We start from the raw sequence: 14408 nt of genomic DNA, 5'->3' as shown, positions 1-14408 counted from the left end.
AATACCTTGATTGACTCTATGGGTTTGTCGGAATCCTAGTCACTGGGAATGTGCTGTGGTGGTGCAGTGAAAATTCCTCCAGTGTGAAGTGCTGAGTGGCTGGAGCTGGAGTGGTACCTTGGGGCCCTGGAAATGCAGTGCAGGAAACGGAAACATTCCTCTCCATCCAGCACTTGCCCTTTATCTCCCTGCAGCTTTTCCAGTGTCACAATTCGTAAAGAAAAAGTAGGCATTGAGCATGAAATGGGAAATGTTTCCAGTCATTTGTCTGTTGCCTCAGATGAGGCGTAGCGACCTGGTTCGTGAGTGACACGACAGCTAACTTACAGGCCTGTTGGGCTAATCACTCGCCAACACCCATGTGGTGGATGGTGAAGAGCGTTTATTTCCGTTGCGCATGGTTTTATATGACGGAGTTATGATTATGTCATCACCGTGTTATTATGGGTTATAGAACTTTGGAGAAAGAGGGGCCCTATCCTCCCGTACATCGCGAGATCTTCCGATCGGCTTTCCCTATCTAACCACATCATCTCCCCCCTCTCCATGATCAGAACTTTATAACTAAATATGTAATTAACAACAAACTGTGAACTTGTTAGTAATGAACATTAAACGTAACCGCGGTGTGTTAGTACGAACTATCATACAAACTCAGGTTAACTGTCTCTGTTCTAAATATAAAATGTCAATTTTATCTAAACGGGTTTTTATAAACTGGGCTAACTTACTAAGAAGACAAGGACCAAAAATAAGTGCAAACACAACAACTATAACTGGTCCTGCTAACATGGATATGAGGGTAACAATCCAGGGGGACTGGCTGAACATTGAAGTTAAACCAGTTCTGTTGAGAACATTGTCGGCTACGCTGTTCAAGTCTCTGCTGTAGCTCTGCTGAAACTCAGGATCGAACCAGGGACCTTTAGATTTTCAGTCTAACGCTCTCCCAACTGAGCTATTTTGGCTGCCTAATGACACTGGGATGACACATCCAGTTCTCCCTGTTCAACGTGAGGCAGGCTTAGAAACAGGAAAACACAAAGGCACAGATGCTGTTGTGAAACTGCCGATGTCCATGTCGAGAACGAGAAGCGAGGTCGACGTGGAGGATTACAGTGGTAGACCTGTCAAGAGAAACTCTGAGGTTTCATTAGTTAAGTTATACAACACAGGCTTTATTGATTTCAATGGACACCACTTAATAATATTATCTTTCTCTACTGTGGCATACCCCGACCTGTCAGGACCAATTTTCATCCTGATTCCCAATCTCCAAATTAATTTCTAATTTTTACTGGTGGGCCTTCTTTCAGTGCTTCGGTGGCCCAATGCTTTTGGGAAGGGGTCTGTGCTTGATCTCCTCTGGGAAATTGGTTCAACGCTAGCATGGCGGTGGCTAGCAAGCGTGGCTGTTCTGGCGGAGGGATGTTATTGGTAAACCCTCCTGCTTTGGCTAAGGTTTCTAACTTAGATTTCAAGGTTTGGTTTGCTGTCTCCAAGATGGCTTGACCCGTGCTGTTGTACGGAATGCCCTGCTTTAGGGTGATGTTCCACTTAGTAACGAACTCTTGAGTTGACTTGGCAATAAAGTTTGTACCGTTGTCTGTTTTGATTTGTTTTGGAATGCCAAGCCATGCCATAGCTGTTAGCCAGTGTTGGATCGTTGCCTTGGAATTTGTCTTCGCATGTTGGGTTGCAATGATCATGCCGCTGTATGTGTCTACTGTTACAGTGAGCCAAGCTCGAGGCTTCAATATTTGGCAGAGGGTAAAGTCTGTTTGCCAGATCTTGGAGACCTTGAGGCCTCTAGGATTGATCCCACTGGACCACAAGGGCAGTTTCTGACAATGAGGACAAGTAGCCACTATGTGCCTGGCATCTGCTATTGAGATGTTGCATTTCTTGACCAGTGCCTTGGCTCCACCATGGAGTGACTCATGCAGTTGCAGTGCATCTTGTAAAGTCCAAAGCCCTTTCGCTGCAGCGTCGGCCTTGTCGTTGCCGATTTGAAAGAATCCCTTAACAGGGTTATGGCTGTTGATGTGTATCACGGATACGGTGCCTTGACGTGAGGAAAGTGCTTCTTCTATCATGGCAGCAGCAGAGGATGCTGAAATGCCTGGTCCAGACATCGCTTGACAGAGCCTGGCGACGAACATGGAGTCCGTTACAATGTTAAGGTGCTCTGATTGGAACAATCTGCATGCCAGTACCACAGCAGAGGCTTCCAGAAGTTGGACAGACAGTGACTTGTCTCTCATTTTCATGCATTGCCATTGTTCTTGTGTCTGCCACACCACTGCTGCGGTAGAGGTGGCTGAGGATGCATTGGTGAAAACGGTTGGTCCAGGGAGGGGTCGGTCCATGACCTTCTGTGGGAAGTCAACATCTGCTATCGCTAGCAGCTGAGTCCATGGAGGTTTAGCGGCGTAGCAGAGCTCTCCTGCAAATCCAAAAGTGCCAAAGCAAGATGTTTTGAGATTGCTACCAGTGATGTCGAGATCTGGTTCCGGAAGGGCAAATATATTTTTACAGGCTCGGACCTAAGCAGCTCAGGGCAAGCCTTCTGCCCTTCATGGTGAGGCTTCCGAGACATTCCACTCCCGGGGTAAACGTGCGTGAGGCTCTTCCGAGAGTCACCCATTGTACCGGTTGCGCTTTATCGGGAGGTCCTTGTGCCAATGCTCCTACTCCCCCCTCTCTGGTAAAATGTACATATAGATCCAAAGATAGATTTGGGTTCCATCTAGGAAGGACTGTCATAGACAACTGTCGTTCGATGAAATCGAGTGAGCGCATGGCTTCTCCTGAGAGGGTCTTGGGTTCCCATGGATGCTTGCCTTGAAGTAGCGTGTACAGCGGAGACATGCCTTCTGGTGGGATGAGGATGACATTTCGCAACCATTGTAAGGATCCCACAAACTGTTGTACGTCGTGCAGCGTCTTGAGGTTGCGATGAATCTTGACTGTTGGGGGTGTCACATAGGAGCTGGTGGGTGATTTTTACTCCTAGGAACGTGACAGAAGGACCTTTCTTTATTTTTGCTTCTGCTAGTTCAAAGCCGTTGGTCTTTAGAACCTCAGAGATGGCTGACACAAGATCGTCCACACGGTCCGGCGTCGGCGCTGCAACAAGGATGTCATCCATATATTGGATGATAGTGGCTTCTGGGTTCGCAGATCGAATGGGCGCTAGGGCTGGGCTCACAATGATCTGGCATATGGTTGGAGAGTTGACCATTCCTCGAGGAAGGACTGTCCAGTGGAAGCGCAGATTGGGCTGTTGACCATTAGGGAACACGACAGAAAAGGCAAATTGCTCTTTGTCCTGGTCATGCAGGGGAATGGAAAAGAAGCAGTCTTTAATATTGAGTGCTGCACACGGTTGATCCGTCTGGACAAAAGAGTTAGCAGGTACAGCCGTGTCTGTACAGGACCCATAGGTTGAATTTTTCTATTGACAGCGCATAGGTCATGAAGCAGACGAAAGCCTTCACCGCTGCGTTTAGGTATTGCTAACACTGGTGTGTTCCATGGAGAGGTGGATGGTTCGATGTGTCCTCTTTCTAATTCTCACTGGAGTAATTGTAAAAGGATTGACATTCGAGGCTCAGGGATGGGCCACTGCTCGACCCACACTGGGTTGGACGATTTCCAAGTTAACTTGATCGGGGTTGGTGGGTATGTGGCAGTAGCCCTTAGGGTAAATTTGTCACCCTAATTCTTAATTGGGATAGAGCATCTCGTCCTAACAGAGGTGGGACGTTTGATAGGACATAGACACGAAGGCTTACAGTGTTTTCAGGCCCTTCCTCAGTATGCAGGGTTATTGATATGAATTCTACGCTCCTTTTGGCGACTGAGACTCCTCCGACTCTGCCTATGGTTAGGGCTTCTTCTACCTCCCAGCTTGGAGGCCAGTACATTTGTGGGATAACAGTTACATCGGCACCTGTGTCTATCAGGAAAGGGACACTGATTGTGAGGCGGTTCAGTGGGTTTTTCCAGGAGCCTGTCGTGGAGCGACGAATAAGCTGTGGGCAGATTCCCCATACTGCTGGGGGGCTGTTGCATTCCACTGCCAGGGCCACCCAAGGGTTCCTTTCCCCGCATTGCTCTGTTGTCCCGTGGGCATGGTTGATCCTTGTGCAATGGGCATTGGCTGCGCCACAAAGTTGGTTGCATCTCGTGGAGGCATCAGGTTCGGAAGGTGTTCTCCCCATTTGGGGTTCCCATAAGTGGGCCGCTGAATGTCCCAGCTGGGAGGCGGCCTCGTGCAGCCCATTGGTCCCCTCCCCTGCCCGTTTCCCTGCTTCCTAGACCTACATTCTTGGGCAACGTGTCCTTTTTTGCCATAGACCCAACACGGTCCTCTGGGTTTGCCTTGGGGTGATGGGCCCGAAGTTTGCTGGTTGCGGTTGTGTTGGCTCTGAACAGCCATGACCTCCGCTACAGCAGCGTGGACTGAACCTAGGCGTTCCTCCCTTGCCACATCTTTAATCATCACCGCGATACTTGAGTCAGGCGGCAGAGAACGCAAAATTTCTTTGGTGGCTAGATTACATTGCTGGCATAGACAGTCGGTGACGACTGGGCCTTTGGCCTCTGCCGGCTGGTTGGAAGCGTCTATGGCAGCTTGGAGCTGGTCTACAAACTGAGTAAAGCTTTTGCTCTCTTTCTGTCTCATTGTAGACCATGGGGCAGGTTTGGCAACTACCCTGCAGACCGTGCGAATGGCTTCTCGGGCCACACGAGTTGTGGCTGCAGCCTCTGGGGCTCTCAAGTTCTGGGCTTGAGCTTGAGGTGTGACCATTGTTGGATCCCTGCCTGTCAGTTGTTGTAAGCTGGAACCCTGTAGTGGATGGTTGTCCCCTGCTATTTTTGCTAGCTCTTTTGCACAATTGTTCTCCCACTCTTGCCTAAATACTATCATTCCAGCGCCATCAAAAATCATTCTGCATGTTTGTTTGATATCAAAAGGCAACATGTTGTCGTTACCAAAGACACCATCAATTAAAGTAGAAACCATAGCAGAATTTATTCCTCTCTCAGAAATGGCTTTAACAATTGCTTGCACGTCCTTGGGGTTAACAGGGGAATAGGTCCTTTGACCATTCACTTCTCTCACGGGAAATGCTAGCACTGTGGGAGAAGCCCATTCGACACATGCCATTTGGATCTCCTTCCAGTCCGTGAGCGGCATGGATTCTTGTGGGAATGATGCCACAGATCTTTTAGGCTTAATGAAATTTATTTGCATGTTTTCAAAGTCTGAGTCTTGAGTCAGAGCTTGAGCTAGATGCATGCTTAAGTGTGTGCCGCTCTGTCTCCCGTGCGTGCCGTCTGTGGCCCCAGTCCCCTTCCGAATCGGAGGTGGAAGCCGAGTGGTAGTGGGCTTCCGGGCTTCGATGCTTTTTGGTGGGACTCCGCCCTCTCCCTTTCCCAGGAGCGGTTTTCTCCCCTCCCTTTCTCCGCCTTCCTTCCAGCGGGTTCTTTTCCTTACAAGGAGATACTCTAGAGCACACTCTCTGATTGGACTGTGAGCTCTCGTCCCCTTCACCATCGGCGCTGTCCTCCCGCCTCCCCTTAGGCTTCCGATCGTGTATGTCCGCACGCGTTAGGCACCCTTCCCTCCGCCCCTTGCTCCTCTCCCCGGCGCCATTTCGCGGAGCGTATGGCGGAGGCCTTTCCCCGACATCTCCAGGGCCCGCGGTGTCAGGCGCGCCCCACGGCTCCGTGGCATCGGTACGCCCTGGCGGCAAATTATGTTCCGCAGCCAAACCCGCGCTAGGACCGGGCAGGCAGGATGGCGACTCAGGTTGCCCGTCATCATTGTATGGCCAGTTAGAATCGGTGGGGCAATCAATAAACGTGGTCTGAGTGGCTGCTCCAACCCCCACCTGTGGTGTAACCTTTAAACAGCTTTGAGCTGCCTTCCAAGTTTCCTGCTCTTGGAGCGCTTTTCACAGCACTTGCATAACTCTTGCCCAGCTTTTTTAAGACACTTGCTGGACTTAAAGCACAACACATCATCCGTGAGGGCCTTAGTACACCTATCCCAGCAATCTGGGTGAAGTATATCTATGGGATGATCAATAGCACATAATTCTAGTAATCTGGCAACCGCGCATTCGAAGTCCCTTGATTCGCAGTCAATACCCCACTGCTTATGCAGCTGCGGAACTACCTTACCGAGCGACTGCATCCCGGCGGTACGGGAGCATCCTCCCCGCTGAAGTTGGTCCTGCCGCTCCAGCCATCCCTCAGCGTCCGGCGAGACTCCCGAAATCCGGCCGCTCGTACCCGTGTGTCGGGGAGCGCTCCCGGGTTTCGGCACCACTATGTTGCCTCAGATGACGCGTAGCGACCCGGTTTGTGAGTGACACGACAGCTAACTTACAGGCCTGTTGGGCTAATCACACGCAAACACCCATGTGGTGGACAGTGAAGAGGGTTTATTTCTGGTGTGCATGGTTTTATATGACTGAGTTATGATTATATCATCACCGTGATATTATGGGTTATAGAACTTTGGAGAAAGAGGGGACCTATCTTCCCATACAATGCGAGATCTTCCGATCAGCTTTCCCTATCTAACCACATCATTTGTCTTACCCTTAAAGGAGAAAACCTTTCCTTGCGGCAGTTCCTGAGCTGAACCCTTTGAGATCTGAAGGAGATTCATGGACATTGCCTGGTTCTGCCCTGGGAGAAATAGGGAAACCTCCTCAGAGGGAAAGTCCTTGTGAAATTTCCAGTTAAGGAGAAGGAGGTTTATAAAATGGATGCAGCCTATGCAGGGTCTGAGTTTGTCATCCTCTGACAGCACAAGCCCAAAGCCACCTATGGCAGGTTCACCATGACAAATCTCTTCCCCGACTCTCTCTGCCTGGGTCAGTGCTGCAGGCTGAGGCTGCAGGAGGAGATGCCTTCTGCCTTGTCCTCCCTGCCTGCCTTGCCTGATCCCTGACAGGCAGAATTGTGCCAGACAAAATGCAGTCTCTGGTGCATCTGTGTCAGCCAATGCTTTCAAGTTGAAAGCCTCAATGAAAGTCTGTTGTTGTTCCTTTGCCATCTCTGGGCATTTACTGTTAGGAGAGATGAGACTTGAAGACATAATTTTGCTGCTGCAGGAAAAGGGATCAGATGTCCTGGTCCCTTTGCTCAGGGTTTGTTCTGCCAAATCCTGGGTACAGCCCCTTTGGAAAGACTCCTTAATTGCTGATATGCAGCTGCAATGCTGAATGGAGATGGGGAGAATTGCTGCTCAGTATTGCTCAGGTGACATTTTTGCTGGATTGATTCTGGCCTAGAAATTACCTATCTCATCAAAGGTTGTCAGATGCTCTTTTGTAAATGACGTCACCATTGTACTGGGATAAAGAAACACAGATTTTATCCGTGTCTTCTTTTTATGCTCTATACTCTGCTGTTTGCATTTAGGAAATTCTTAATGGTTTTTAACTGCCATGATCAGAAATGTTTTGTTGCAGGTGATCTTTGTGTTGGTATTTGGCAGGAAAGCAAGCAGGGAATAAACCCCAGGGGCAGGGAATCAGAGCAAATTGCAATGTTGGAAAATCATTTTGTTCCTTACATATTTGGGCTCCTTGAACACTGAGGACATGTGAAGGGGAGTACAAATGTTCATTCACTTCTAACATGGGGTGCCATTGTTCATGTGCCAGCACTTCCTTAGTTGTGAAGAGAAATAAAAGCAACCAACAAAACCCCACCCTGAACTGAGTGGGAGTTACAGAAACAAAAGGCATGAAAATGAGCTTTGGTAAGCAATGACTTCCTAGGTGTAGTTGTCAAATTCTGCACACCGCTTTGTCTGGCATCTCTTTGGAGGAAGGAAAGAGTTCCCAAAGTAGTGGATGGGCAATGAGCAACACATAAGCAAAGTAGTAGAAGCTGAGTCTCCTGGCTTGCCAGCTCCATACAGTTCAGAGGAATTCTAGTGATGCTAGTTTCATGAAAAATAACATCCAAATCGATCTTCGGAATAATTCAAAACCCCCCTGGATGGCTCATGCATTAGATGGATTGATTGTAAAGGTGGGAGTTCACCTAACTCACTTCTTCCCTTTTGAGCATGCCTCAGCCATGAGGTAAGGTGGGAGCTGGGCTGCTCTCTGGCAGGAAGAAGGGTCTTGTGCCAGCCTAGAGAGCCTGTGCTCATCCCCAGGGAACAGTTCTGCCCTGCATGTGCCCCCTGCAATGAGCTGTGCTGCTGCCAGTGCCCCGTGCAGCTGTAGGGCTGCTCAGCTGTGGGGCAGGGACAGGAGCAGGAGGCTGCATGTGCAGCTGAGCCATGGCTGCAAAGCCCAGGGCTCTGGGCTCCCTGCTGTCCCAGGCCAGCCCAGAGGCCAGGCTGTTCCTGTGGGAGCTCTGTGCAAGCGGGGCAGGGCTTTTCCTCTGGAGTGCTTCAAGGGTCTTCATGCCTGGAAATGTCAACTTGTGCAGCTATTTAGAAGTTTTCAGGAAGTCTCTCCCAAGAAATATGGAGCTTCTGATGCTTTAGGTTTGCTTTGCTGCCCCAGTTACATTTTTTGTTTCTTCTTTGCAGGGCTGACTAGGTTCATTTTTTCCGAATCTTTCCGGCTATCTCCTTCTATGCTCCTTCCCTCCGAGCCGTTGCCTCCCATCCGGAAAACCTCTCAGTCTTCCAACAGAAGAGAAATGTGCAGCTTTGAGAAGGAGAGTGGGAAAAATGGCAGTGGCTATGATGAAGACACCAGAGAAAGAGAGGAGCTGAAGTCAAAGGGAAAAAGTTGTAAGGTAAGGAGACCAAGCGATGTCCTGTGTGCGAGATTTTCAGTCGCTGTGCTGCCGGCAGAGCTTGGAGAGCTGTCCCTGTGAAGTGAGCCCAGGGAAGCAGCTGAGCCAAGGAAGAGCTCAGCTGGACACTGAGCTTCAGGATGTCTTTGCAATGGGTGTGTGGTGCAGACTTCACATTTTCAGTGTGTAACAATAGCAGGAGAGGACTTTGAAGGGTTTCTGGGTTCTCCCTCAGCACTTCCCTTTGCATTCCCAATCCTGGGCCAGGCTGTTCCATCAGTCTGATTTCTGTTCTCCTGCCAGGTTCCAGTAAAGAACATGGCTAAATTTTTTGAGGCATGAATGGGGACAAGACTGGATGCTTGATGTGAGCACTGTGTTCTACTCTTTGCAGGCTTCCTTGCTGTATCCCACTGAAGGGGATATGAAGAAGGAATCACTGGGACTGCCTTTGATCCCCCCAATACGCAGGGCAGTAAGTCCTGATGTTGGCAGTGCTGCAGGGTCTCTGCAAAGCTCTCTGCAGCTGGATGTGCAAGAGTCCCAGGAGATGAGGTAAGCCAAGGTGTCTGCTGCTCCAGTGTGCTGTTCACCTCGCTCTTCCCATCTCGTGAGGTTATTTTGCACAGTCAGCTCTCCCATGTACTTAGGCAAACCTCTGTGTATTCAGCATTTGGCCCTATCTGTGGTGATCCAGCCCAATGTCAAACCTACCACCATATGGCCCAAGAGCAGAGGTGGTGGTGGGGAAGAGGAGGCAGGACTGAAAAGCTCCTCAAGACAGGTCCTCTTCTGGACCTGGCTGTTGATTCCCTCTGTAATGTTTGTGGTGTCATTTGGGAACTGTATTGCATGGGTCTGGATGCTGCAGATCTTTGAATACTGTGATCCTTGACTGTCAGATTCTGCAGCCACATTAACGTGTTTGGGCAAATATTGGCAATTGTTAAGGTGTCTGCAAATTCCAGTGCTCATACTTTTATAGTTAGGCGCCATAGTTCACGTGCCAACAAATAATAATTTTTTTTAAAAAAAAATATACTGACAATCACCAACACAGAACTGAGTGGGAGTTACAGAAAAAAGGGCGATGAAAACTAGCTTTGGGAAGCAATTACTTCATAGATGTAATTGTCAAATTCTGGAGAGCACTGTGTGTTGCCAACTGTTGGAAAGAAAAGGAATCCCAGAGTAAACCTAAGGTGCAAATTCTCTGTGCTGGGCCCGCACTGTGAAATGAGATCCCAGAGGTGTTATGGGGTATAGATGTATAATCCAATTGATGTTAAATATTTCAGTGAGTGCTTAAGATCAACGAAGGAAAGTTGCTAGAGCAGAGTAATAGGACTATACCTGATGTAAAGATATTGGCTTGGATATTTGTGAGAAAATGTAGCTGTCAAGCTTATCTGAGTGATAACAATAAAGAAGGAGCCACAGAAGTATCACTCACATTGAAAATCTTCTGTAGGGTTAAAGTACAATCAGAATATCCTTCTCTAACAGCTGTGTGTGGAAAAGCCTATTTATTCTTGAAAAAGCAAGAAGGTGTAATATCATTCTCAGGAGACAGCAGTGCTCTGACCACATGGAGCACGAGTCTGTCACCAGTGTAAGGCACAAACAGGCAAAGTCAAGCTTTGCAGCAGTACAAAAGCAGCTGCCCTCCATAGAGCCTCGTGTCTCAGCTCAGCAGCTCTTGCTGCTTCAGAGAGGCTGTAGGAGCCACTTGGCTCCAAAAGGAGAGACAGCAGAACTGGGGGGTTATGATGCAAGTTGAAGAATGACTGCTGTGTTTCAGCCGGAGCTTGGCCAGCTCTGTCTGACTCCAGCAACTGAGAGCTTAAGAACAATGAATCAGCTTTGCATCTTGTTTAGTTTCTGTGTTGCATTTCCTCCTTCATCAGAGTGACCAAGCTAAGAAGGTTTGCCTCCTTTCATGCTACATGCATTCCCTCCATTCTCTTTCTATCTCCTCATCTGTTCTTTTGTCCTCCATTTTCTCAAGGTCCACACCCAGCAGCAGAAGTGAAGATGATGACTCTGAAGAAGGAGGTAGGTACAGGACATGTCTGTCCTCAAATGACATTAAGAATTCTGACACAGAAGTGATATTTTGAATAGTTGGACAAAAATAATTATTTTCAAAAATTCTTTCAATTGATTTCTATTCCTTGATGGGCTCAGTGGACTCCTGAAGAGCCCAGTCACTGGGAGTGTGCTGTGGTGGTGCAGTGAAAATTCCTCCAGTGTGAAGTGTTGAGTTGCAGGAGCTGGAGTGGTACCTTGGGGCCCTGGAAATGCAGCACAGGAAAAGGAAGCATTCCTCTCCATCCAGCACTTGCCATTTATCTCCCTGCAGCCTTTCCAGTGTCACAGTTAGTAGAGAAAATCAGGCATTGAGCATGAAATGGGAAATGTTCCCAGTTCTTCTTCCTGCCTTTGAAGGAGAAAACCTTTCCTTGGGGCACTTTCTGAGCTGAACCCTTTGGGATGTAAAGGGGATGCTTGGACATTGTCTGGTTCTGCACTGGGAGAAATAGGGAAACCTCCTCTGAGGGAATGTCCTTGTGAAATTTCCAATTAAGGAGCAGGAGGTTTGTATACACAATCCCTGTGTTTTGTTAGACCTCTGCAATCTGGAATCTTTCTTGCCTGTTGCCCAGCATGGTGTTTTTGAGGGCTTGAAATCTGCCAGAGATTTACACCAACCTTTCCTTCCATTCCCAGGCCTCCCACTGAGCCAAGCCAAGGGGACAGATCGTCCCACCAGTCCTGGTCATATGAGTGATGAAGACCTGAGGGACAGCTCTGGAAAGGTAAGGGTTAAAGACAGGGATGAGCAGACTTCCTTTCCTTATTGCTTGGCCCCAAATGTAACTGATAATCATAATCTTCCATTCCTGAGGGATGGGGATTCTTCTTGGAATGTATTTGCTTTTTAAAGAGCAATTGTGTGGCTTTTACCAGTGGTGAAAAGGTGACTGATTTGGAGATGGTGCTAAGGTCATGCCAGAAGCATTCTTTAGGTGCCAAGGTCATTTTAGAGAAGTTCTGAATGGCAGAGCAAGCTGCAGACTAGTGAATGTGTGCAAATTGCACCCTCAGGAGCAGAGAAGCAAAGATTGTAATGTTAAGCGTAAGCAAGGCTGAAAAATAAAATGAAAGTTTGATTTTTCGTGGTAACCTTTCTGGCTGTATCTCACAGCCGTCTCTTTTTCACTTTTTCTGCTCATTAATATCAATATTTCTGCAAATTGTTTTCACATGAGTCATTTGCTTGAGGTCCTTCAGAGACCTTCAGAGATGAGCTCTTCAGAGGCCAGGAAGTGAGAAACAGCTGCCATTCCTGGCCATGAGTGTTAAGCAAGAGCAATTACCCCTCCTTGCTGCGTATTTATTGCACATTTATATGGTTTTTATTCTGCTGCCATGGCCTGTAGGAACTGAACTGCCTGCTCTCTGGTCATGTGAGCTCTTCACCTGTCTTGGAGCACTCGTATGACTTTGGTGCTTCAAGCAGGGCTTCCTGTCATAGGTTGCAGTTGGAGCAGTGTAAGGTTGTGGCCCTAAAGTCTTCCACCTCCGTGTGTGTAATTGCCAAGATGAGGGTGGAAGACATTCTTCTGAAACACTTGGGATGAATATGGAGCTGCATTAAAGACTGTGGCACTCTATGGACCCTGTGCTCCTGATGAGATGTTGTGTCTGGTTTGGGTATCTCTGCTTACATTTGTGATGTATTTCCTTTGCAACTAGATCCGTCCTGCATTGTGCAAGTTGGCTCAAAAGAACTTAGAGCGGAAGAAAATGGAGCTGTTGGAGAAAGAGCTCAAGAGAAGGAGGCAAACAGAAACATCCTTGCAGCTGCCTCCACAGACAGCTGACCCTGGGGATGCAGAGGAAGCAAGTAAGTGCAGACTACACCTGTGGTCCTTTTTGACCGCTTGCTTGCCCTTTGCACGGTGCTGCAGTCAGGCTGTTCTGCTTGCATCTGAGTGGAAGCTTGAAGAGGAGTTCTTTCCCTTCCCCCCAAAAAAAATACAGAGGCATGAAGAGTCATGCCCAAGGTTTCACTGACTCAGTAACAGAATATCAGCTTCCCACCTTCATCTCCAAAGTCTTTCAGAGTAGAAAATTTTGTCTTGTAAAGTTGACTGGGGCTTCAGACTCTCTCCTGGAGAGAAGCCTGCAGGGAAGGGGAGTCCAGAAGAATGCTTCTCAGCCATGGTGGAACTGAGAAGAAACAAAATTCAACTCCATCTAATGAAAACACCAGAGATCCTTCTCCTGCCACAGCCTGCTGAGGAGCTGGCACTGTAGAGCTGTGCTGAAGCCCTGAGCCAGTGCTTCTGTTGTAGCCCCAGGAGCAAGGAGCGTTCCTGACTGAATCCTGGCTGAGGGGCTCTGACTGCAGTGCTGTGTGTGCTGCCCCCAGGGTGGCAGCAGGGACCTTAGGAGGCAGCACTCAGCCCGAGGGCATCACTCAAGGCTATCTGCACTTTCATTTGGTAACTTCCCCAGCCAGAAACAGGAAAACAAAAGCAAAGCAATACTGGGTTTTCCTTCTTTCTTAGGGGAAGCATCACTGCAATTTGGTTTTAAACTAGAAGAGGGTAGATTCAGATTAGATTCTAGGGGGAATGTTTTTATAATGAAGGGGATGAAGCACTGGAAGGGTTGGCTCACAGAAGCTGCTGTTGTTGATCCATTCTTGAAGGCGTTCAAATCCAATTTACATGGGGCTCTGAGGAATCTCGTCAAGATGAAGATGTTCACTGGGGTTGGACTAGATGGTGCTTAGAGGTGCCTTCCAAGCCAAACTCTTGTAGGATTCTGTGATACTGTGATCACAGTCCCATGTTAGCATGCCACTGTTATACTTGAAGTTCTTTGGGATAACAAAGAGCTGTTACCCGAGTCCAGCAAGTTTTCTGGCCCTTTCCATCGTCACCCTGTGCAGCAGCCTCCACTTACAAGCTCCTCTTTGGTCTCCCTACAGGCTTTAGCGTACCGCCTGTCGATGGCACAGCTTCCAGTGTGCGGAGAAAATACCCTGGTAGTGCCTTGAAGGAGAAGGTCTTGAGGAAGCAGAACAACATGCCCTCACTGCCCAATATGCCCATCATCCATGGGGATGGCAGCTTCCCACGCAACTCCTCAGGTAAGCCTGCTCTGAGGCAGCTTTTTCCCCCACGGGTTTTTCCTTGCCCAAGGGGCACAAACTGCCACCTGCCTCACCCAGCACAGCTGGGATCTTGGGTCCATAGCCTGTCCTGAGAATGAACAGCAAATGTACTTCTGAGTTAGTCCAGCTCTGCAGTAGTGGAGCAGTTGGTTCTTAGAGTTCCATTGGAAAGTTGAGCTGAATAAAGTAGTGGTAAAGGCCTAAGCTCTGGCTTTTGCCCCTCCTGATAATCCAAACCACAGCACTGGTGCAAGAGGCAGCTGTAACTGCAGGGATGAGCTGTGGGGCAGTGTGCCAGGGTGTGCTCACTGGGCACCTACGAGTACCACCACGATCAGTTGTCCACTCACCATCTCATCCCTCTGCCTGTGCTGCTGTCCGGCTCTGCAGACAGCTTTCCTGCTATCCCAGCAAGGGCTGTCTCTGTGTGGCA

At 48.6% G+C, this 14408-nt stretch overlaps 1 protein-coding gene and 1 non-coding gene across 5 annotated transcripts in view; one reads left to right on the top strand and one right to left on the bottom strand.

The window, feature by feature from the left end:
- LOC111932519 (uncharacterized) overlaps nt 1-14408 on the top strand; it is a 61411-nt gene that overhangs the window by 30234 nt on the left and 16769 nt on the right. For all 4 annotated transcript variants that reach the window (XM_086871453.1, XM_086871458.1, XM_086871474.1 and 1 more), the window contains 6 exons: nt 8576-8787; nt 9182-9342; nt 10796-10842; nt 11518-11606; nt 12547-12697; nt 13790-13951. In XM_086871453.1, the coding sequence (XP_086727579.1) occupies nt 8576-8787; nt 9182-9342; nt 10796-10842; nt 11518-11606; nt 12547-12697; nt 13790-13951 (822 nt within the window). The remainder of the gene's footprint in view (nt 1-8575; nt 8788-9181; nt 9343-10795; nt 10843-11517; nt 11607-12546; nt 12698-13789; nt 13952-14408) is intronic.
- TRNAF-GAA (transfer RNA phenylalanine (anticodon GAA)) lies at nt 896-968 on the bottom strand. Its single transcript has one exon. It is a non-coding gene; the product is annotated as a tRNA-Phe (tRNA).

This window comes from Cyanistes caeruleus, chromosome 2, assembly GCF_971803275.1.
Source record: "Cyanistes caeruleus chromosome 2, bCyaCae1.hap1.1, whole genome shotgun sequence".
Lineage (NCBI taxonomy): Eukaryota > Metazoa > Chordata > Aves > Passeriformes > Paridae > Cyanistes > Cyanistes caeruleus.
Note: the sequence above shows the minus strand (reverse complement) of the source record. Positions and strands in the feature narration are given on the sequence as shown.